This window comes from Cornus florida, unplaced genomic scaffold, assembly GCF_030987335.1.
Source record: "Cornus florida cultivar Cherokee Brave unplaced genomic scaffold, ASM3098733v1 CherokeeBrave_3.0.0_Hap2_Chr06, whole genome shotgun sequence".
Lineage (NCBI taxonomy): Eukaryota > Viridiplantae > Streptophyta > Magnoliopsida > Cornales > Cornaceae > Cornus > Cornus florida.
In genome coordinates, this window is record NW_026775576.1 from 32,170,870 (window position 1) to 32,194,364 (window position 23,495).

Consider the following 23,495-nt stretch of genomic DNA (forward strand, 5'->3'; position numbering starts at 1 on the left):
TATTTTTTGAATTTGTTTTTTAAGAATCTAAGTACATTATGCCCCCCAGTCGAAATTCGCTACTGATCGCTGAGGGAGTTGCCAGCTTCTGATGGTTTTTCACAAAAAGTGAAGATAATACTAGGTTAAACTTTTAATAATACATGGCCCTGGGTTGGATTGCATATATGGATTTGGACTTTTGTTTTTAAATGAATGAATGATGAAATTAGATTGAGTTGGGTTGGGCCGAGTTTTACATCTAAAACAAAAAATCTAAATGTTTAATGGGCCCATTGGATGTGGCTAAGCCTTCATAATATAAAATTATAAAAAATTTGTTCACGAACATAGGAGTGAAATTGGTTTGTTTATTAAATGAGTTTAATTTTTTTTTTTGAGATTGGTTCATTTACTAACGAACACTAATCGAGCTCTTAATGAGCCGAAGTCAAGCCTTTCATCGAACGTTAAATTCATTTATAGCCATTGGGCCTCGTTTTTATACAATTATAATTTTTTACACTTAGGCATATAATTTATAAATATTTACAAAATGTCCCCTTAATCTTTTTCTAAAAATCTCTATAATTCTTTTTTTTTTTTTATGTTTTTATTCATTGTTACTCTTTTTCTTTAATTTTTATTTTTGATTCACTTCAAAATTTTATATTCCCTTTATTCAACCGAACTCTTTTTTTTTTTTTCGTTTTTCAAAGTTCACACACACACAAACATATATATATTTTTCTTCTTTGTTTTTCTTCATTTGTTTTTTTTTTTTTTTTTTTTTTTGTGGCCAAACAACTTTATAATAAAAATAATATAATATGAATAATATTATTGAAAATAATTCAAATTTTTTTAATGAAAAATCATGCAACAAATTAGTTATCAGACACGTTTTGTTTAGGAATAAATCATACCACAAAATTTAAAAATATATATCTTTGCTTCATCTGAAATTAAAAATGCAAAGTAAAACTTATTGCCAACAGTACCCTCGATTAATATTGGTATTTTATGTTTCCCAATATTTTTTTTACAACAATTGTCTTTAAATTATTAAATAAAAAAAATACTATATGGGAGGAAACTAATGATATTTAAAAAATCAACATCAATGGTCATTTTTTCCAAATAGTGATAGATTCCTAATCTCCAAAGTTCAGGAATCAAGGATAGACAACAAAGTAGAAGGAATCAAATTTGAAATCTGAATCACGATATCCGTAATCTTAAATTCTCCAATCAAATCCTCCTCCTGGAATCTGGATTAACAATTTAGAATCGCAAGTATATATCAATTTCAGGGCAGTACTGTAGCTATGTAGTAGATAGACACTAAGAAATGATGATGTCATTATTAACATAATGGAAAATTATTAGCCCATCAATCCTATAAAAAAATGTTTCTTCTTTTCATTTTTAATTGTTTCAAAATAAATATCTCAATTAAAAAGTTAATGTATTCTTATTTTTTACATGATATCACTAATTTAATTTTCTTACATTGAATTATTATATATTATTTTAATAAATTTAATTATTGTAAATTTGTAGCTCTATCAGGCAATAAATATTTTTTTTTATAAAAAGGAGAAAGTAATTATTTATTGTTAAAGTCTTTAGCCACGAGAAGGTCGTTTCAATATATTTGATAGTTCTATTATCAATGGCATCAACCAATTATATCATATTATATATATATATATATATATATAATAGTATTTAATAAACTAGTACTTTCTTTGTTTAAAAAATAAACTTCCTGTTTAGAGAATAGAGGTATATATATGTATAAAATAGTATTAATAAACTAGTACTTTCTTTGTTTAAAAAATAAACTTCCTGTTTAGAGAATAGAGATACCCTGTTTTAGGAGCCGTGACTCGCGACAGGGCTACTAATATCAAGGCCAGATGTAATTAATTATTATTTTTTTTCCAAAAATATCAGGGCCAGATGTAATTAATTATTATTTTTTTTTCAAAAAAAAAAAAATACCTATTCACAAGCTCGACTTTTAGGAAACAATCAAGAAGAGAACCTCTGTTTCCATATCTCATTTCCATCTCGTTCGCCAAAACCTACCGACAACCTCTGTTTCTCTCTGTGCTTGTCAAAAATGGCGGCCACTGCTGCGAAACCTTTCATCTCCATGCCCTCTCCTATCTTACCTTCAAAATCCTCAAAACCCATTTCCAGATTCACTCTCCCATTGTCCTTTAACCCCCAAAAACCCAATCTCCACCGTTTACTCCACATCTCAAATGTCCTCTCCAATCCCCAAACCACCACCACCACCACTGCTGAAACCATTCCTGGAACCTTCATTTCCCGATTCGCCGCCGACGAACCCAGAAAGGGCTCCGACGTCCTCATCGAAGCCCTCGAGCGCGAAGGTGTCAGGGACGTCTTCGCCTACCCCGGCGGCGCATCAATGGAGATCCACCAAGCCCTAACGCGCTCCAACACCATCCGAAATGTTCTCCCACGCCACGAACAGGGCGGCGTCTTTGCCGCCGAGGGCTATGCCCGCGCCTCTGGCCGCCCCGGCGTCTGCATCGCCACCTCGGGCCCCGGCGCCACCAATCTGGTCAGTGGACTCGCGGATGCATTGCTTGACAGCGTCCCAATTGTCGCCATTACCGGGCAAGTTCCTAGACGAATGATTGGCACCGACGCATTTCAAGAAACCCCAATTGTTGAGGTAACTCGCTCTATCACTAAGCATAATTATCTGGTATTAGATGTTGAAGACATTCCTCGAATTGTGCGTGAAGCTTTCTTTCTTGCATCTTCTGGCCGACCTGGTCCTGTGTTGATTGATATTCCGAAAGATATACAGCAACAATTGGTTGTTCCAAATTGGAATAAACCCATTAGATTATCTGGTTACATGTCTAGATTGCCAAAACCACCCAATGAGGCTCAATTGGAGCAGATTGTTAGGTTGATATCGGAGTCGAAGAGACCTGTTTTGTATGTGGGTGGTGGGTCTTTGAATTCGAGTGATGAGTTGAGGAGATTTGTGGAGCTTACAGGGATTCCGGTGGCAAGTACTTTGATGGGTCTCGGGTCATACCCGTGTTCGGATGAGCTTTCCCTGCAAATGCTTGGGATGCATGGTACTGTGTATGCAAATTATGCTGTGGATAAAAGTGATTTGTTGCTTGCCTTTGGAGTAAGGTTTGATGACCGTGTGACCGGAAAGCTTGAAGCTTTTGCTAGCCGAGCAAAAATTGTTCACATTGATATAGATTCAGCTGAGATAGGGAAGAATAAGCAACCCCATGTGTCCATTTGTGCAGATGTGAAGTTCGCTTTGGAAGGTCTGAATATGATATTAGAGAGGAAAGTAGCGCAGGGTAAGTTTGATTTTTCAGCTTGGAGGCAGGAGCTAAAGGAGCAGAAAATGAATTACCCATTGAGTTTTAAGACTTTTGGGGATGCTATTCCTCCTCAATATGCAATTCAGGTTCTTGATGAGTTGACCAAGGGGAATGCGATTATAAGTACTGGTGTTGGGCAGCATCAAATGTGGGCTGCACAATTTTACAAGTATAATAGGCCTCGGCAATGGCTGACATCGGGTGGATTGGGGGCTATGGGTTTTGGATTGCCTGCTGCAATCGGAGCTGCTGTTGCAAGACCTGATGCGGTTGTTGTGGACATTGATGGTGATGGAAGTTTCATCATGAATGTCCAGGAGTTGGCAACAATCAGGGTGGAGAATCTTCCGGTAAAGATAATGATGCTGAATAATCAACATTTGGGTATGGTTGTTCAATGGGAGGATCGGTTCTATAAGGCTAACAGGGCCCACACGTATTTGGGTAACCCATCAAAAGAGTCCGAGATATTCCCCAATATGTTGAAGTTTGCAGAAGCTTGTGATATACCTGCTGCCCGAGTGACAAAGAAGGGAGATCTTAGGGCTGCAATTCAGAAAATGTTGGATACTCCTGGTCCGTACTTTCTGGATGTAATTGTACCTCATCAGGAGCATGTACTGCCTATGATCCCCAGTGGCGGAGCCTTCAAAGATGTGATCACCGAAGGTGACGGAAGATCACAATATTGATCTTCTGGAGTGATGAAGCTGGTTTCAGATGTTGCAAGTAGCAATTCTGAGCTTTGCAAAATGGTGTGACCTGTTTTTAGCTTAATATGTTTGTAATTTGGGTTATGTTTGTTTATTTTATGGACTGGTTATACTGTTTTCTCTTTAGTTAATTAAATAGTAGTGGTAATGTTATCTAACAGTTTATTTTGTTTAATTTGAATCTCGTCATGTATCCACTTTTTGAGGACTGTTATGAATGTTACTCGTTTCAATTCTATGGTGAATTGTGCTACACCATTGAGGTTTGCTTTTGCCCTGTTTTCACACCTCTCTTACTGTCAATTTTGCTCCATTTGATTGAGAAAATTTAGGAAAGAAAAAAGAATTTGAAACATATGACGAATTTTCTTTTTGTACTTCGTAGATTTTTAATTTTTTTATAAGAAAAGATTGAATAAATTTGACAACAATTTTATGTAGAAATCAATGCTATTGTTTTTAGTAGAGTTGAATTTCTCCTTCTTTTTTTTTTTCCCTGAATAAACTCTGAGGTATTTATTATTAATTATTATTTTTCTTATTTTCGGGTTCATCTGAAGCTAAACAGAGGGTTCGTGGCTTTGGTTTTCAATTTTTATACCATTTTTGTTTTGGGATTCTTGTTTTGAATTGTGTTATAGTGGTAATGTGATTAATCATCTGGCAAATTAGGACCATTTGAAGAATTTGAAGGGATTTTTGTGGAAATATGGCTGTGGGACGGATCACTTGGATTCTGTTAGGATTTCTGAGGTGGATCTGGGTAAGGTATCTTTTCTGGTTACATTTTGTGTCCTTTTATGCATAATTTGCATCCACTGAATGCATTATATGTGTTAGTTGGTTATGAGAGAAGATTGTTTCAAACTAGTATCTTCTATAAACTACGATGTGTGAGTTGAGAAGTATTGACATGAAAAGTGGGCATAGCATTCAAACATAAGCTCTTTGTTCTTGTAACTTATCAGTGTACTATACTCAATAATTTACAGACTTATTCCTACAAATATGTGTGTGAGAGACCGTAATGGCTGCAAAAATAGCAACCCGTAGAGTTGGGATGCATTTGACTTCAATTTGCACAGTTGTGCTCTACACTGACATACATTGATCAACATTCTAATAGTTAAAGTAAAACACTAAACATAGCATTTAAGTTCAATGAAACACAATAGAATCTGCATTCATTGGTGTGAAACCATTAGTTTGTTGTGTGTGAAATTTTCTGAACTTGGTAAATACCCTCTTAAAATTATGCGTAGTATATACTATGAAAATATTCGTCATAGACGGAAACATTTAGCAAGTGTTGTTTTCCTCATTGTTGACCATTTGCTATGTAAACGTCTAAAATTATGTATTTTTGTTGCAGTCAAAAGCCTCCTTCAGCAGCTTTATAGTGGCTTTGCTTTGAAAAAAAGAAAAAGAAAAAAAGAAGAGCTTTAGAGTTTGTCAAAATTTTAGTTACAGCTGTGTTCATGATTGGATGGTGAAAGATTGTGAAAAGCTTTTCTGTTCCACAAAGGTTTTTTTTATGTATAAGAGTGTTGCATTTTTATATTCTTTGGAATTTTTGTAAGAGATACTTGGTACTTTTCATCCGCGATAATTGCATTTTGGATGACAAAGTTTAGACTTTAGAGCAGTGCTACTTTGTGCGAGTTTAATTCCCATGCACTCCCATGCACTCTCGGCTTGGTTATTTTTTCACTTTCTCTAACAGAATTGTCCTTTATCTTAAGAAGTATTATTTATTGAGTATAACAAAATATAATAAGTAACATCAAGTCTCACTCTATCTCTTTCTCCCAAACTAGATGTCTAGATACTTCAGCTGCTGTATTAATATTTATTTGCAGCATGTGTATGCTTTATTTGATTTTTCTCATGAAAAAATAAGTTTGTATGCTAATAAGTTATAACAGGAATTCATATATAACTATGCGTGAGTTACTGTTTGTGTACACAGACACACACATATTTGTTTTCAAATTGTTCTGGCATGTTTGCCAACCCATTCATTTGAGATAAAGGTAAGGATGATGACGATGAAATTATTTTGGCTCATGTTTTATTAATTATATTGATACTTTTACAATCTCCACTCCATAAATTATTTAAATATTATTTCTTTACATAGTTCTATCACATTATTTACCATTTTTCATGTATTTGTGGTCGAACTGGGAGAAAAAGTGCATATCCTTGAAGAGTGGAGCTTCGAGTGAAGGATCTCATGGACCTTATATTGGACCTTCAAATGATGTCGACAATGAACTGAACTCTGAATATATAGATACTTTTGACAAAAATAATATCCTCTCTCTTAAATCAAGCTTTTCAAATGATGTTTTTGCCTTTACAAAATTATATGAATGAGAGATTTCAGGTATCCCGTTCAGAACTATCTGAACTCAGAGAGGTTGTCCCTCTTCTACATGATGATATCATGCATGTACACGTGGACACTCAATTGGGTACAAATCCATGGGGTTTAAAAGATGTAACAGGTGTGTGCATATTCTGAATACCTGATAATTTACTATTAATGTTTAAATTATTGTGAAGGTTCACGTGGGGCAAGAATACTTGTGCTGATATTCTGATGCTTATATTGTTATTCAGGTTGCATGGATGGCCAACATTCTCTCCTTTATGATGGAAGGAAATCTTCAGCTGATGTTTCTATTAATGAAGGGGTAAGTTTGCTCATCCACATAATCTCCAAATTATTTGTTTTGTGTTCTGGTCTCCTGATTTATATTCTATTTTTCTTATTGAGGTTTTATTTATAAATACTTTTGTTTCGATATAACTTTTAAAATGAGCTAGTTATGTGATTCTAGAGTTGCTTGGGACTTGATTATGGTGAGATACCCTGTTTTGTAGGAAACGACATGAACTTTAAAAAAAAAAAGAACTCTAAAAATATGACCTATGATAAAAAAAAAGTGTGGAAAAAGGGAATCCATGTGGCCGACCCCATTTATAGTAGATAAAGGCAAGGATGATGAAGATATGAACTTTTAAAAGAACTAAATAAAAAATTGACATTATTTCTTAATTTTTTAATTGAGGTAGCTAATGGGGAAAGTGATTCACTAGAGGAAGAACATAGGTTTTAGTACTCGTCCAACAAGAGGCTGTTTCCTTCAAACATTTGTTACCTCATTGCCTTTCAGGAAGAAATTGATGTTATCCAGGTTATGAACCAGCCATATTCTAACGTGAGCTCCATTAGCCTACAAACTCTGTTTTTTTTTTTTGATAAGTAGTATATGACATAGACGGCGTTCAAACGGGGAACGCAGCCCGAGAAACAAAAGGAGCCAAATAGGGCCCTCAATCTCTCAATATGTCCAAAAACTCAACTATCTCCTTTAAGAATTTACAATTTCTCCCAGCAACCCAACGAAAAGGAGAGCTAAGGATAGAAAATATGAACACCCCAAAAGGACTCTCCACAACCTCAAAGGATCTCCTATTGCATTCTCCAAAAGACACGGGCTTGAGAGCCCACAAAACCACCTTGCCAAGCCTCAATCAGCCCTAACGCAGTTCGAGGCATAACCCAGTGAACCCCGAACAAAGACAAAATCAAACCCCAACTGTCCCTAGCAACCGGGCAATGAAGCAAAACATGATCATCTGTATCTTCATCTGCCTTACACATGCAACATGAGTTGACGACGATCTGTCTCCTCCTCAAATTATCACAGGTCAGAATTTTCCCCAGCACTGCCGTCCAACAAAAGCATGCCACCTTAAGAGGGGCCTTGGTGCGCCACACAGCCTTCCAAGGAAAAGCATCCCTGAATCAGAAAGCTTCCCAAAGAAGGAGCAAACATCAAACCTACCCTGAGGAGAAGGGATCCATACCAGAGAATCAGCCTTCCCCACTGTAACCTCCTGGCGGTACAAAACAGAAACCAGCTCAAAAATGTCTCCAAGCTCCCAGTCCTGGAAAGGCCTCACAAATCGCACATCCCAGGTCAACCTCCCACCATCAAGGTGATAGCAGTTAGCAAACAAGGCATGTCTATCCAAGGGGATCCTAAACAGCCTGGGAAAAGTACATGCTAGTTTACAAACCCCACACCAACAGTCCTCCCAAAAAACAGATGAAAGTGCCCCCTCAGAGCTTGTATCTAATATGTTTAGAAAATCCGTCCCACACCTTCCTGATGAATTTCCAAACACCCACCCCACCTGGGCTCCTTGAGTCAAAGGAACACCACCCACCCCCTCTCCTCCCCGAATCTCTGGAAGATGACTCTCCTCCATAGTCTCTCTCTCCACACCAAATCTCCAAAGCCACTTCCCCAAGAGAGCCTTATTAAAAGGCTCCAGTCTTCTGATTTTCAAGAGGCAACAATAGGCAGTTACAACACTTATGTGTTGGTTCAAATATGTGCTTCTTTTGCAATGTCGAGATTTATGTTTTGATGTCTTTTAGACAAACTTTATTTTTGCATTGAACATCACTGGATATAAAAAAAGTTCATTTAAAATTAAGTCTGAAAATTTTAAATAAAACCATTTTTTTGATTCAACCGTGATTCATAAAATTTGAGTTCGTTTTTATATTAGTGTTGCTTGTGGGGTGGTATCATGTTGTAGAAGTTTATGAAAATTTACTCAAGTTATGAAAAATTGATTTTGATCGGATTGAACAAAGTTATTTGCAGGCTGTATTTCTCTCTTCATTTAGTCGTTTTACCTGTTGCAAATGCTCAAGTGCGACATTAAATGCTCTGAGGTGGTTTACAGCTAATAGTAGGCCAAGTAACCCAAGGGTTTGGGATAGATTACACTAAAGAAAGTATGTGGTGGATGGTGGGTGCCCTCAATATTACATATATCAATCTTCTTCTAGAGTATGTTTAACTAGTGCTGTGTTGGAATTTGGTGTTGAAATTTTTGTGAACAGGTTTGCTTTATGGAAAAAGGAATATTAATAATAATAAAAAAGGGTGAAGAATTTTACAATGAGTTTCCCAGTTGAGATTGAAATATTTTCAAGTTACATGGACATGGTTTGTTGCCTGGCTCCTTCTCCAGTATTCCCCTGGCCTTTTTTTGGAGTGCATTGGGTGGAGACAACCATTTAAAGAGCTTTTTTAAAACATTTAAGTTTGATGGATGTTGCACCTAGCTTTTGCTTAAATATACATGTTTACGGAATTGACCTTTCGGAGAATCTCTTAGTACAGGCCTTTGTAACCTAAGATTGGACATTTGTTTCAGAATGTTTTCTATTGGTTCGTTTAGTTGGTCCTTGTGCATTCTACTGATGTATTTCCACTTGTTCTCCATTTTGAAAGACATGTTGCATTGAAGGTTGCATTTTTGTGGACACAGAATGACCTTTCTCTGTGGTATGTTTTTTTTTTTTTTTTTCTGAGTTGTAGGCCATGAGCCATAGGCAAGTCACATTTTGACACAAGGTTGGGAATGCAAGGCAATGTGAACTGAGGATACAAAGCCTTGATGGAAACCTAAACTGTGCCTTCATAGTTCAAGCATCATAGCCATTGGCTTTAGTGTCTTGTTTTGAACCAAAGATTTATTGGCTTAGTGTCTTCTTTTTCACTCTAACGGACTTACTAGCCCCAGAGCGGAATGAAAACATATGATTCATGCAACGGACCCCAAATAGTTGGGAAAAAGCTTTGGGTGGTGATGGTTGTAGGCTCATAGCCTCGATGGTGATGGTGGTTACCCACCTGGCCTAATGCCCTAAATATCAAGCACAGTTCTTGGTTGGGTCGGTTTCACCCAAATTTTTTGTGGCCTACCTATGTTAAATGTTCTCTTCTTTTGAGCCCGTTTGGCCTTGTTGTTTCAGCCAAAGCTGAAAACTGTTGTAAATATTTGACTCATTTATATAAAACTCGCTTAACCTTCCAAAGAAAAAAATAAGAAGATTAACAATGGGATTTTAGAGGCAATATGGAGGTGGTGATATGACCATGACTTTTGAGTCACTTTCATATTTTAAGTCTGTTAGAAGTTGAAAATATATTATTTTGGCTTAAAAAATTGTTTCTGGTCATTTTATACTATGAAAATCTGAGCGCTTGTATTTTTAGTTCTGGTTATGTTTGTGATATTTTTGTAGTAATGGGTTCAATAGATTCCTCTCATAACCCGAGTCATGACGGTTGAATCGAGAGATTAATTAAAAGATTTATTTGACTTTTCACAAATATCAAAATCTATTGGAGTAGTTAATAAATAGAGAGCCCGTGCTCTTATCATGGGAAGACTCTTGGTATCACTATTCTTATTGTATGGGTCTGTATATAAAGGAAAAATTTTCACTAATTCTGCCAAATAGATAGGGTGATTGATTTGGTACGGTGGTATAACTCAAACGGACAAGTATGTGATGAACACTGGTTCAATGTTGAAACATTCCCAATGAGAGAAACCAAACTTTTTTCACTAGTTTAAGTAATAAAGACAAACCTTAGGACAGGTCATGGTAATTTACCCAATACATAAAGATTTGAGCTTCTATATATATATATCTTTGGGTAAAAGTAAATTGTATAAATGAAGCATACTGTACAAAGATTTGAGCCATGGACTCATCATCAAAAGGAGAAGGTCATCTCAATGCAAATGAAAGAAGAGCTTTCTTGTCTGTTTATGGCTCTCACTAATGACAAGACCCGAGAAAATGAAGCAACAGTCTACAGATGATGAAGCTGACTCAAACGCCGATGAAATCCAAGACTTGATGGCTAAATGTGAGAGTGGCTTTGAAGTGCCCAAGGAAAGGAAGTGAAAACCTATAAATTTATTTATTTATTTTGTGTAAAATATGGTTTTATAAATTAGATGGTTTTGGTCTATTTAACATTTGGTAAATTAATTTAATGAAAGTAGTTCAATTACAACATTTTGTAATTTATTAATACACTTCTATCGGTTTATTTTCTCAATTTGAAGATCTATATTTAAATGATTCACCAAGTGTCAATGGTTCACGATGATCTAAATTTTTCTTGACAAGTCACGATAAATCTCACCTCTACATGCCTCTCACATTATGTGCACGATAATAGCATGGCTGCGTATCACAAACCTACATCATTCAATGACAGCAGAAAACATGATACAAGAATTCAGCGACATGTGGATCATTACAATATTGATTTACAAAGAAGAGGTCTTGGGAGTTAACAAGCCTAAACTCCAATAGAGCTGTCGCTAGTTACAAAATTAACAAAAGCCTGCAATTTGAATAATGGTATATGAATCCAAGGGTGGGCTCAAGTGGTATGTCACTGCCAGTGGGCTCCTCGCGAAGTATTAGATATAAGATTGGACTGTTTTGGAGCGCAAACAATTTCTTCAAAAGATCATTGATAATATTTTAAAAAGATAATTTGCTCGGTGTCAGCCAATTGTGTTATAAAGGAAATCTTGTATGCCTTGATAAGTATGGCCGCAAAATCATTGATGAATATATACACCATTAGTGATGGACACACTAGCATTCGAGATAGTAAATTATATAATATTATTAATTGATAACTGCACGTAATGACTTGGTAAGAGCATCCGCACGAGCCTCTCTGAATTTTGGCTCTCTAAAAACTCCACATCAGCTTTTCCAAGGGCTACATCAGCAATTTCAAGAGCCACGTCAACAGTTTTTGCTCTCCAAAAACATGCACTCCATCAGGCTCTCCGAATTTTCGCTCTCAAAAAAATAATAATAATAATAAATTATTTTTTTTTTTTATTTTTTTTTTAACTTTTCCTAAACGGCTGTATTTTTAAAAATTGAATTTTTAACGGCTATATTTGTAATGGCTATATTTGCAACGGCTATATTTTCTCAACGGTAATATTTTTCAATCAAACAATATTTTTAGAAATTATTTAAAAAATTACGATTGATATTAGAACTTGAAACAATACATTATCCATTATGGATTAAAAAAAAAAAATTAAACAACACAATTAAAAATAACTTAAACAATACAATATCCTAAATTGGAATAAGAAAATTAATAGACCAAGGATTACAAAATCCTATGGGAACTTTGGGGCGGACCGTGAATTTAAAGATGCCAATATCTCATTTTGTCGTGCAATAATCCAAGCTTTCCCCGCTTCTGTTGGTGCCGAATTTGGATCTGTTAACATGAGTTCCTTCTCTTCAAGTCTCTATTTCTCTAGAATCTCTAACTGTCTTGTTTTTTCTTTCTCCATTTTTCTTACCTCTCGTGCCACTTGGGCATCCTGCATTTTCTCCTGACGACTCTCAAAACGGGTGGTGATATTATTAAATTTCGAAACGAATGAAGTTTGCAATTCATTCGTTGAATTAATTTTTGCTCGACGTTGTTTCACCGCTTTTTTTCCTGCTGGTCTTTGTAGTTGATATTCTTCCACACTGGGTGAATCATTTTCCCCTATGTGTGGTGATTCTTCAGTTGAAGCTCCATCTGTCGTGGCTGCATGACTTGACGGAGTAGATGGTAATGAGTGCCCAACAGACTCATTACTGTCAAACTCAAATCCAATCCTCTTCTTCGGCTCTTTTTTCTTTTTTCCTTTTCCTACTTGTTCGGCACAATGTGAATTCTATTTATTGTTATGCTTCAAGATCTCCCAGCAACTTTCTAACTTAAATTCACCGCCTGTTTGGCTACGAAACAGGTTTTTAGCTGCTATCATCTACACGAAAAAATTAACAAAAAATTAAAAATCGACTATTTAAAATATTTACGAGTTATATTTAAATAATAAATAACTCACCATATCATCACTGCTAAAGCCGCTGGGACGATTCATTTCTATGGTAGTCATGCAGCCGGAAAATTTACTGATTTTTTGTTGGATCACCGACCAACGATTCATCAAACCTCCATCATTTCGCTCAGTTGGAACACCAATATGTTGTTTAAATTGTTCCAGAATTCGCTCCCATAGCTTCTTCTTACTTTGGTCTGCCTCCGTAATCGCATCAGAGGTAATGGACAACCACGCCCAACATAGAACTTCATCTTCAGCCTTGGTCCAATTATTATGTCGGATAGCTGGTTGTTTTGACAGGGGTTTTGAGTTACTTGATTGTGGAACACTAGTACCACAATATTGATGAGAAGTTTGGGATGGTTGATAAGATGGTTGGGATAGTTGATGAGAAGGAAATTGAGAATCTCCTCCATAATAATTGATATTCTCTTCAGGAAATGGTAAAAACTTATCGTTTGATGGGTTGAATTGGGTGTTGTAATAATATGGATGTCGAGGATCCATGGAATCGAAATGACTTTGAAAATAATAGCTAAGATTGAGAAAATAGAAGAAGAAATAAGTTGAATGGTAGATAATAGAGATGTGATGAGTGATGGTAGGAGTTAAGGTATTTATAGAGATTTTAAAAATTTTAATTAAATTTTTTTTTTTTGAATAAAGTTAAAAAATTTGAATTTTTAAACTTTTTTTTAAAATTATAGCCGTTAAGGCACTGTTTGGTACTGTAGAAACAGTGCCTTAACGGCTAAATACACTATTTGACCTACACATTTAAAATTTAAAACAAAAAATTTAAAAAAAAACCAAATTTTAAGGGAAAAAACAAAAAAAAAAATGTTTTTTAATTTATTTTTGGCCCAATTTTTTTTTTTTTTTAGACAAACAATGCCTAAACAATATATTTTTTATTTAATGAATTTTATTTTATTTTTTTCCCAAAAAAAAGCTCTAAATAACCTATTTTTAGGTTTTTTTTTGTTAAAAATATCTGCCTAAGGCACTGTTTGGCTACTGTATATAGCTGTTGCAAGAAGACTCAAAGAGGCAGTGAAACGGCGTCGTTTTCTGAACATAAAAAAAAAAAAAAAAAAAAAAAATACCACGATCGCGGGTCGGCTACCACGATCGCGGGCCGGCTCGCTGAATACCGCGAGCCGACCCGCGAGCAAAATTGGGCCCACACGTTTTAGCTAGGGCGCTGTGCGCCCATTTGGCCTTTGGCTCGCAGAAATTGGGCTTCCGCGAGCCTGCTGCGGACGCTCTAATATATGATTCACAATTTACCACAAGGAAGATGATAATAGTCCAATACTCATATATAAAAAAATTAAACGAGTTAAACGAGTTATAAAAATAAATTAATAAGTCAAACACAACAAGATTAATTATCATATCAATTTTGATCAACACGATTTATTTAAACTCAAATTTAAGTAGTGTTGGAATTGTACTAGGTTTCGTTTGTTTTGACGTAAAATATTCTTTTTAAAAAATATATATTTTTTTCAGATGGCAAAAGTTTACGTTGAGGTTGAGGTCGAGTCCATCGAGTGGGATATGTAAAATAATTTGTCAAAAATTGATGAATAAGTTATTTTTATTAAGTTTTAATATATATATTTTTATTCCTAAATATTTTATCACAATCAAATACCAAAAAATAAAAAACTATTTTTTAAAAAATATTTTACGTAATATTAATGTCAAATATTGTGGTCTAAGTTTTCAACTCCTATAATTTCACTTGGCATTCGGCTTGCTCACTTTTTTGGGGCCTTTTTCTCAAACACCACTGCTACCTGCATTTTTAAAATTCAAGTAATGAATGTATCTTCTCCCGATATCAGTTAAAACGATACCTGAAGCTGATATTTTGAATGTGATGATTCCCCGCCAATTTCAAATCCTCTGCCAACGGTCAAAAACAACCAACCATCTACTCCAACTTCACTCTCTGATCCTAAAAACAGCCCTTAATTATGACCATTACTTCATATCTCAGTTCATGTTATCTGCATGTTCAGTTTCAATCGAATTCGCAAGGTCAATCTTCGACAGCTCACCAGTAACTCCACCGCTCTTTGTATGGAGTACAATAATCAGAGAATACTCAAAGAGCTCGATGCCAATTGAATCAGTTAAATTGTTCTCCAAACTTCAGAGGATTGGGCATAAACCTGACAAATATACATACCCTTTTGTCATTAAAGCTTGCGGTCGCTGTTCACTGGTTCAAGTAGGCGGGGCAGTGCATTCACTGATTTTAAAGACGGGTTTTGATTGGGATCGATATGTAGATAATACCCTTTTGAGGATGTATGGGGCATTCCATGCAATTGATTCTGCCAGGCAGGTGTTCGATGAAATGACTGACAGAGATGTTGTTTCTTGGAGTTCAATGATTGCGGGATACGTCGCTTGGTATGCTTCTTGTTTTATCCAACTAGTACTTCTTCTTCTTCTTCTTCTTCATTTTTTTTTTTTTTTTTTATCAGTAACAAGAGCCAAGTTCTACCGATAGGTTTGGGTGTCTCTGGATCAAGGTTCCAAGACTCAGCAAGTTGAAGTATAGACACAAACACAGGCTAAACGATTTCTAAAAAGTAGGACATGTACACTATATATAAATAAAGAAACTATAGAACTTTAATTAAATTTTGATTTCTATACTAGGAGTTACATAATTTAGAAGACGATGCTCTGTGAATATCGTAAAGTTTAGTAAACTATACATATTAATTCTTTCCTACTTTGTTGTTATAATTATATCTTTGTCCAATATATATGAAAACATGTCATCACATGCTTAACTTGCATGAACATTTGTATAATGTCAAATTTTCTTTAGAAGAAAAAGTTGGACGCTTTGAGGCTTGTGCATGTTTTTTCCAAGATTGTGTGACATGGCTACTCTTTGATGCGCTTGTGTTATATAAGACTTGTGTTGGTGAGTGTCTAGGATTTGTCAGTGAAGTGTGTGGGATGTGCTGGCCAAGTGCCAGGGAGGCGTTGACCAAATGTTCAAAACAATGAAATTTATTTTTAAATCAAGGACACTTCCAAGAAGTGTGTAGGAATATCCATGAAGTGTTGGTGTCTGGAATGTGTATGATACAGACACAACACCTTCATAGAATTGTCCGTGTTTCTTTGGTAGAAGTATTGGCTTGTAATGGAATTGACTAGGCTAAATACCGAGTAATTCACACGGGACGTGGGAGGAAATGCCGCCATATTGGCTGATATGGAGTCTGATACAGAAAATGTTAATCACAAACTCTATGATATAGAAAATGACGATCATGAAGTTTGACCAATGACATTAATCAGTCATAGTATGGATGGATCCCATTTGTAATTGTAGTTTATTTTATTGATGTGGCTTATAAGATGTTTTGCGTTTGTCCTTTGCGACTATGTGGAGTGAGGCTCAACGAATACACCTTAAATTGAAGTATTAGAAACTTAACTCATCTCAAGTTCATAATGTGTGACTTACTAAGAGGTCATAAGGTACATATTTCATGCCTCAAAACCAATGTGTGACATAACAGGAAGTTGTAAGGCACATATTCCATACCTAAGAGGAAATTATATTTGAATATGTATACTATATAGTATACCTAATATTAACCACATATAGGTGCTTTGTTCAGATTTGAAATTTATATGGACTTCATTGAGCAGATTTAATGTTCTAAAAAAGTCTTTCGGACTTTGTTGCTCACTAAAGTCTAGCATTATTTGTATTTGGAAAAGTTTAGAGCCAGTAGCCTACAATTTTTAATAAAGCTTTGTTTTTGAATGTTGTGAGACGGCTAATTTTATTAAAATTTCTTGTTCTTTATGCTGAAATTTGAATTTCATTATGTTTTTATAACCCGAAGCCCAGAAACAATAAACTAATAAGTTGTTCTTTTAATTTAGATCGGTCAATAATTAGTTGATATGTTTATTCATCTTGAAGATATTACATTTTTTTTTTTATCACCCTTGCTTTTTTAAAAAGGATCATCTGCATTAATTGCATAGTGGTTATTCTCAGGATTCAAACTTGATTTCTCACGCTGGACAGCATGAGCTTTTCCCATACTGAGCATTGCCCCATCTTATGTTTTTCATTTTTATTTTCTTTTATCTATTCATTTATTTTTGTAAATTGTGAAAATATTTTGGTACCAATGGCTAAGTCTAGATGCTAACATTTTCTAGTAGAATTACATAAAGTTCAAGCTCTGTTTCTCAACTTCAACAACTATTACATGTGGCAGCAAAGATATTTTTATGATTTAACTTCAAGTATTTATGAGAGATTCTTTCATAGATACTTGCATGTTTCCACCTAGGAAGTTTTACCCCATTCCTAGGGTTAAAAGTTAAATTAAATTACGAACTTGATTCTGGTAGTTTCTTTTAAAATGTGCATATAGACTAATGTTGGCACTGAGCAATGTCAACTCCTATTTCATGTTATTTTGAAAATTCTTTTACCATTTTTTTTTTACATTCATACAGTAATTGTCCGTTGGATGCGTTGATGGCATTCCAAGAAATGAAGCTAGAAAATGAAAAGCCAAATTCTGTCACTTTGGTTAGCTTACTTTCTGCTTGTACTCATTTGCTCAATATCAGAATTGGGAAGTCCATTCATTCATATGTTCTCGTTAACAACATTGGATTGGATGTTGTTCTGGGAACAGCTCTTCTAGAAATATATGCAAAGTGTGGGCACATTGCGGAAGCATTCTACATTTTCAACTCTATGAGGGAAAAAAATTTGCAGTCCTGGACGGTTATGATTTCCGGCCTGGCAGATCATGGCCATGTAGGTGAAGCCATATCCTTGTTTACCAAAATGGAACAAACTGGCCTGAAACCTGACAGTGTATCTTTTTCTGCTATCTTGAGTGCTTGTAGCCACTTAGGTCTTGTTGATGAAGGACAAAAGTATTTTGAAAAGATGTTCAGGATATACAATATCATGCCAACAATGGAGCATTACGGATGCATGGTGGACATGTTTGGACGATCTGGGATGATTGAAGAAGCTTATCAAATTATCAGGAACATGCCAATGAAACCTAACCCCGTTATTTTAAGAAGCTTCATGAGTGCATGTAATAATCATGGCGTCGTTCATGATTTAGATGAAAATATGAGAAAACTTTTGCTGGAAATAGAGCCTGACCTTGGAGCAAATTATGTACTTGTTGCCAATGTGTCTTCCCTGTCTGGTTATTGGAATGATGCCGATGAACTGAGAGTTGCCATGAAAGACAAAGGTTTGAAGAAAGTTCCTGGGTGCAGTTGGGTGGGTGGTTCCAAAAAGGATATGATTAAAGAGGCTGTAAGATAATCTTTTAGTTTAGGTGACTAAAGAATCACTCTTTCTTAAAGTTGTCCTGGGTTATGCTAGAAAAAGAAACCAATTTTTTTAAAAGCGACAGCTGGATTTGGATCATTGGTGATGGTACTAGGACAAGGAATGGACCGGAAGAGGGATGAATGAATAGGAAATCAAAAGCTTGCACTGTGTTGTGGGTGGAATGCTTGAACTTGCAGGGAGTTAATCTTTTCTTATGGAAGCCACTTGAATGGGACTATCTGAAATTTTGCTAGATATTCAAGTTCATCTTCCCCTCAGAAAATGTACCAGCATGTGAAGCAGCATTTTCTTCAATATGCAGAACGTGAATTTAAGCGACTTCAGTTTCTGGTGGCACAATTTTCAATATCCAAACAGCAGCTAGTTTATGTTTGTAATGGTCACCAAAAATCAGTTACAGGTACTTCTTTTTCTGATCCACATTCAAGTCTTAGACAGAGGCCTTTAAATGACAAAAAAATATCAGTGAAACTCTACGCCTTGAAAAGTTTTTCTAACATGATCCTGGCTCATCCAAAGGGTCGAATCATGTAAGTGATGAATTCAATGTAACCTATTACTCAAAGGTGCCTTTTGCACTCAGTTTCATATTTCATATTGTTTATTCCATTATTTTGCCCAATGGAAAGAAGACAAGTGGCGAGTTTTGACAAGCTTGCCATATTAATTTAGTATTCCAAGAATATGAGGATGTGACGTGGAATTGTTAAGGTAAATTATTAATAGAAAGAAGTAACATGGCAAGTTTTAGTGGAACTTGCCATGTTAGAGTAAGATATTAATAAATATTCCTTTGGAATATTAATTCTACGGGAAATTAAAAGGAGTGGTGAGTCCCACTAGGACTTACCAAACTTAGGATATAAAGTCCTAAAAGAACGAGAAGATTGCATGAAGATATTACCATGAGTGCAACTTCATGAGAAGGCTAAAGTCAAAGATTCAAACAACCAATAGTTTATTGACACATGGCGAGTTTTATTAGACTTGCCACGGTAGATTAATTCTGTTTGAATTTATTTGGAAGATCCTATTAATATAGGATACCAATTAAATGGGAATTTTCCATTTTTAGAACAAAGTTGACCAAGTTACAAGAGGGAATGTGGAGGCAATATTTTCTCCTTATTTTTAAGAGACATCAGCAACTGCTCAAGCCATGTCAACCTTTTTGCTAAAATTTAGCAGAACGTGGGAATTCAGTTTATTTATTTAAATATATATATATAAGTATATATATATATATATATTTAACCCACGATGGAGTAATTTTCGTGAGCTCATGATGCCCTGAATTCTAAAGAGGCGAGATTGAAGAGAGATTGCTAGAATTTGGGAAGTGCATCACAACCATGATGCCATGAAGCAAATATGGAGGTTTTAGCCTGAAGTCAAGGAAAGCGTGGTCTGTTGAAGGAAAGAGAATAGATTGGATAAACTACCCATGATGAAGAAGTTGCTAAGGTTAAGGAGATCATGGCGACATGAACTCTAAAGCCTAAAAGGAAAGTCTCAAGATTGAAATTACTAAAATCCAAGGGAATGTGGTTGGCAGAAGATCGTGGGCAATGATGTATATTCCTGGATATAGATATATATATATCTTGCCTATGAAGAGAAATATCGCTGAAGTTTGGAGCCACAACATCATGATACAAAGACCAGAATGGAAAGCTCAACTAGAAGGAAGTTACCCAAAGCTAGGAGAACGTGGTCTACAAAAAACTTCCTTATATGTGCATGATATATATTCGTAAGGAGGGTTCTAACAGAAGCGAAAGACTACTAGAAGTCATGGGACACTTGGCTAAACAAGGAATATATCGGTTGAAAGTGGTGGAAACTTATAAGGAAACTACCACTAACCAAGGGAAGTTATTAAGGGTCATGGGTGACAGGGCAGCAGTTGGTGAAATCGTGTCTGAAGTTAAGGAAAGGAGTTGACGGCGTGAGGAAGAAGAATAAAATCATGGGACACTTGCCAAGTCTCAAAGAGAACACGTGGGAATTCATTCTGAAACTACCTATGAAGCAAATTCGTTGAAGACTAGAGAGGACGTGGTTGAAGTCTACAACAGAAAATGGATAAGATGGAAGAAGTTACAACCGCTGAGGAATCATGGGACATGTGGCAGTCCGGAACCATTCCACGTGGAAGCTGTTGAAGTTGCCACGCCTAGTTAATGCATGCATGAAGCTCTATAAATAGAACATTTAGAGCTAGTTTGCAAACCCTATTCAAATCACACATCAAAACAACACTTGCAATTCCTTACATTCATGTATCTTTACATTCATGTAATGCAATTTCATTATGTTTAATTCAAGTCCTGCACTTATCTTTCTTACTTTCCAAGTCCTGCACTTCAATTCCTTTACTTTGAAGTCCTGCACTTTCAATACCGCTTTCGTTTCCACTAGCCATAGTTCAGTTCAAAAGTCCTTTTTCAAGGCAAAACGAACCCTTGAAGGTGGTAATTCCAGTCCTTCATTCAATTGCCTAATCCCTGCAATTTCCTACTGGATAGTTGTTTGGATATCTACTTTGGAATGACAGCAGTTCCTGGTAAGCCCGATATCCACTCTTACTTTCCACTCACTTGGAAAGTGAAACTAGTGCTTTTTCGCGAGCTGAACATTTCTTGGCACGCCCAGCGGGACATCTAGACAGATTGTTCAATGGCCGGTGGAAGAAGGCAAGGCAAGTCTATCCAAGACCCTGCCGAACTAGAAGAGATGCAAGTCAGTGAACTTCCAGTGGAAAGTTCACGATTCGCACCTGATGAAAATGATATGGTGGAAAAATTTGCTCAAACAGTGGCAAATGGACCCATCATGGACAACATCCGCATGATGGCAATGCAACAAGATAGGTTTGCGCAAGACCAAGCTAGAGTCGCCCAAGACTTAGCCAGAGTTGCGCAAGACCAATCTAAGGCTAGTCAAGAACATGTAAAAGCCGCTCTTGCTAATGAACGGAAATTAGAAGAGATGGTGGACCGAATCTCTCAAAGGTTTGAGTCTATGTTGGAAAGGTTCTTTGGAGGTTTGTCTCAAATTTTGGCCCCTCGGCCAAGCAACTCTGAAGGGTCTCAACAGTCGGCCTTCCAAGCGAGTAGGCCGGCCACGTTTGTTGAAGGAAGTTCCTCTCAGCAACATGCAGGACCGTTCCCTCCAACTCAGTAGCAGGTGCAGTCCCTTCCAATGGCACAGACTTATATACCAGTTGCACCTGTGACTGCTCCAGTGACACAGATGACTGTTCCACAAGCGGCGCCCATGCCAACCATTCAACAAGTTCAAAATCCTTCACCTGTAGCATTTCCACAGCAGACTTGGCATGATAAGCCTAGCCAACCATGGCCATACCACAACCCTCAAGCACAACAAAATGTTCCACCTGTGAACATTCAGCCAGCCGCACCTGTTCCAGCAAGGCCACCACCTATGGTCATTCCTATGCGGTTGGGGGGCAACCTTTTCCAAAGGAGCCACTTCTTGACCAAGGAGGAAGGAACTATGGCAGAAACAACTATGCAGATGCCAACCCTTTGCTTATGGCGGGTGGGGGGCATCAAGTGGCCAATTAACATCAAGGTTGGCCAGACAACAACCCTTCACAACCTATGGTGCTTGATAGAGGCCAATTTGCAGAATTCATTCAATAGGAATTTGGCCTAACTCGAAGGGGTGGAAGGCCAACTTACAGAAAGCCATATCCAGAGTTTATTGATGAAGTTGAATTTCCAAGGAATTTCAGAATTTCAGAGTTTGCAACGTTCAATGGAGAGGGCGAACAATCTACCTTGGAACATATCAGTCGGTTCACTGTCCAATGTGGAAAAGCAGCAGCCAATCCATGGCTGAAAGTACGCTTGTTTCCAAACACACTGACGGGATATGCTTTCAGGTGGTATTCCAACTTGCCAGCCAACTCCATTCAAAGTTGGCAACAATTTGAGGATTTATTCCATACTCAGTTCTACAGAGCTGAGCTTGAAGTGTCCATGGCAGACCTTTCTAGACTTTATCAACTACCTGGAGAGTTTGTGATGAGCTTCCTTTCTAGATTCAGGCGGGCCAAGTTTAAATCTAACTTGTCTTTGCCGCCGGAAGAATATGTGAAGATGGTTGTGAACGGCCTAGAATTTGAACTTCGTAAGAAGTTTAAACGTGTATAGTTCCATGACTTGTTCGACTTGGCTAGCAAAGTGGCTAAGTATGAAGAGCTCCTTCGTGAGGAGCAAGATAGGAAGAACTCTTCCAAGGGCACTTACTATCGTGATCTTAACTATGAGGTGTATACCACTGAAACTGAAGGGGAGTTTGAAGTAAATGTAGCCGAGCTCAACATAAAGAAGGCATATACTTGTGAGGCCTTGACAAAACCAAAATCAGCCACGGCCAACTTGTAGGCCGCCTTTGGTTCCAAGTGGAAGGGTGTAGACACTTCTAGAAGTTACTTTTTTGACATTTCTAAAGCCGAGCAAATCTTTGATTTGCTCATGGCTGACAAGCAACTGACTTTCACAGCGGGCCATAAGATGCCGTCGGTTTCAGAAATGGCCGAGAAGGAGTATTGCAAGTTCCACAACTCGTGGAAGCATTCCACTAATAATTGTGTTATCTTCTGCAACATTGTGCAAAAGGCAATCGAAGATGGCCGCTTGAAGTTTTCAGAAAAATCAGAAGTTATGGTTGTTGATGGAAATCCTTTCCCCAAGGTTGTTGCAACAAACGTTGCTTCTATGGTTCCGGAGCATTCCAAAAAGGAGGTGGACTTGGTAAATCCAGCGACTAGTGGAAAGTTGGAAATTCCAAAGGCGGCAACATTTATGGAGAAGACAGTAACTGAGTTGGAGAGGCAACTCTGAGAGGCCCAGATTTCTTTAATCCAACAAGGTTGTTGCCCCAAGTGTAAAGTTCAAAATAAAGGTTGCTGTAAAGACTTTCCAAAAGAGAAACAGAATGAAAAGCCCTCTAATAGTGACCGGGGTTAGAAAAGGAAAGTCCATGACCGGCTAACTTTCCAAAAAGTGGAAAACACAGTTACTGTAACCATTCCAGAGAAGGAAAGCCGGGTTCATCCAGAAAGAAAGGCAGCAGAGAGGAAATCTGAAATCCTTCCAAAGAGTTTGGAAAGGAGTCGAATTTCCTATCAGCCAGGTTCTCGTCCTCGCAGAAAGTTTGAAAGTAGTAGATGGCAAAACAGAGGTTCTGAAGGAGACAGGCATTCTAGGT

At 36.7% G+C, this 23,495-nt stretch overlaps 5 protein-coding genes across 5 annotated transcripts; 4 read left to right on the forward strand and 1 right to left on the reverse strand.

The window, feature by feature from the left end:
- Positions 1 to 2,006: 2,006 nt before the first annotated feature.
- On the forward strand, positions 2,007 to 4,262 carry LOC132311285 (acetolactate synthase 3, chloroplastic-like). Its single transcript, XM_059809132.1, has one exon. The coding sequence runs from the start codon at positions 2,108 to 2,110 to the stop codon at positions 4,064 to 4,066; it is 1,959 nt and encodes a 652-aa protein (XP_059665115.1). The 5' UTR covers positions 2,007 to 2,107; the 3' UTR covers positions 4,067 to 4,262.
- Positions 4,263 to 4,275: 13 nt separating this feature from the next.
- On the forward strand, positions 4,276 to 10,975 carry LOC132311286 (uncharacterized). The gene is made up of 5 exons (XM_059809133.1): positions 4,276 to 4,350; positions 4,760 to 4,855; positions 6,477 to 6,597; positions 6,713 to 6,786; positions 8,776 to 10,975. The coding sequence occupies exons 1-5, from the start codon at positions 4,276 to 4,278 to the stop codon at positions 8,902 to 8,904; spliced, it is 495 nt and encodes a 164-aa protein (XP_059665116.1). The 3' UTR covers positions 8,905 to 10,975.
- A 1,716-nt stretch (positions 10,976 to 12,691) lies between these two features.
- LOC132313922 (glutathione S-transferase T3-like) lies at positions 12,692 to 13,369 on the reverse strand. The gene is made up of 2 exons (XM_059812857.1): positions 12,866 to 13,369; positions 12,692 to 12,784 (listed from the first exon to the last, which is right to left on the reverse strand). The coding sequence occupies exons 1-2, from the start codon at positions 13,367 to 13,369 to the stop codon at positions 12,692 to 12,694; spliced, it is 597 nt and encodes a 198-aa protein (XP_059668840.1).
- Positions 13,370 to 14,619: 1,250 nt separating this feature from the next.
- Positions 14,620 to 18,900, forward strand: LOC132311287 (pentatricopeptide repeat-containing protein At2g36730-like). The gene is made up of 2 exons (XM_059809134.1): positions 14,620 to 15,289; positions 17,384 to 18,900. The coding sequence occupies exons 1-2, from the start codon at positions 14,694 to 14,696 to the stop codon at positions 18,222 to 18,224; spliced, it is 1,437 nt and encodes a 478-aa protein (XP_059665117.1). The 5' UTR covers positions 14,620 to 14,693; the 3' UTR covers positions 18,225 to 18,900.
- Positions 18,901 to 21,458: 2,558 nt separating this feature from the next.
- Positions 21,459 to 22,669, forward strand: LOC132313923 (uncharacterized). The gene is made up of 3 exons (XM_059812858.1): positions 21,459 to 21,818; positions 21,923 to 22,299; positions 22,462 to 22,669. The coding sequence occupies exons 1-3, from the start codon at positions 21,459 to 21,461 to the stop codon at positions 22,667 to 22,669; spliced, it is 945 nt and encodes a 314-aa protein (XP_059668841.1).
- Positions 22,670 to 23,495: the final 826 nt, after the last annotated feature.

Bases quoted from the DNA above. Each gene is read 5' to 3' on its own strand.
- LOC132311285 (XM_059809132.1), top strand. From the start codon at position 2,108: ATGGCGGCCACTGCTGCGAAACCTTTCATCTCCATGCCCTCTCCTATC.
- LOC132311286 (XM_059809133.1), top strand. From the start codon at position 4,276: ATGTATCCACTTTTTGAGGACTGTTATGAATGTTACTCGTTTCAATTC. The intron at 6,598-6,712 runs GTGTGTGCATAT...ATTGTTATTCAG, and splicing joins GGGTTTAAAAGATGTAACAG to GTTGCATGGATGGCCAACAT. The intron at 6,787-8,775 runs GTAAGTTTGCTC...AGTTATTTGCAG, and splicing joins ATGTTTCTATTAATGAAGGG to GCTGTATTTCTCTCTTCATT.
- LOC132313922 (XM_059812857.1), bottom strand. From the start codon at position 13,369: ATGGATCCTCGACATCCATATTATTACAACACCCAATTCAACCCATCA. The intron at 12,785-12,865 runs GTGAGTTATTTA...TTTTTCGTGTAG, and splicing joins GCTTTAGCAGTGATGATATG to ATGATAGCAGCTAAAAACCT.
- LOC132311287 (XM_059809134.1), top strand. From the start codon at position 14,694: ATGTATCTTCTCCCGATATCAGTTAAAACGATACCTGAAGCTGATATT. The intron at 15,290-17,383 runs GTATGCTTCTTG...ACATTCATACAG, and splicing joins ATTGCGGGATACGTCGCTTG to TAATTGTCCGTTGGATGCGT.
- LOC132313923 (XM_059812858.1), top strand. From the start codon at position 21,459: ATGGCACAGACTTATATACCAGTTGCACCTGTGACTGCTCCAGTGACA. The intron at 21,819-21,922 runs GTGGGGGGCATC...TTCATTCAATAG, and splicing joins CAACCCTTTGCTTATGGCGG to GAATTTGGCCTAACTCGAAG. The intron at 22,300-22,461 runs GTTTGTGATGAG...CGACTTGGCTAG, and splicing joins CTTTATCAACTACCTGGAGA to CAAAGTGGCTAAGTATGAAG.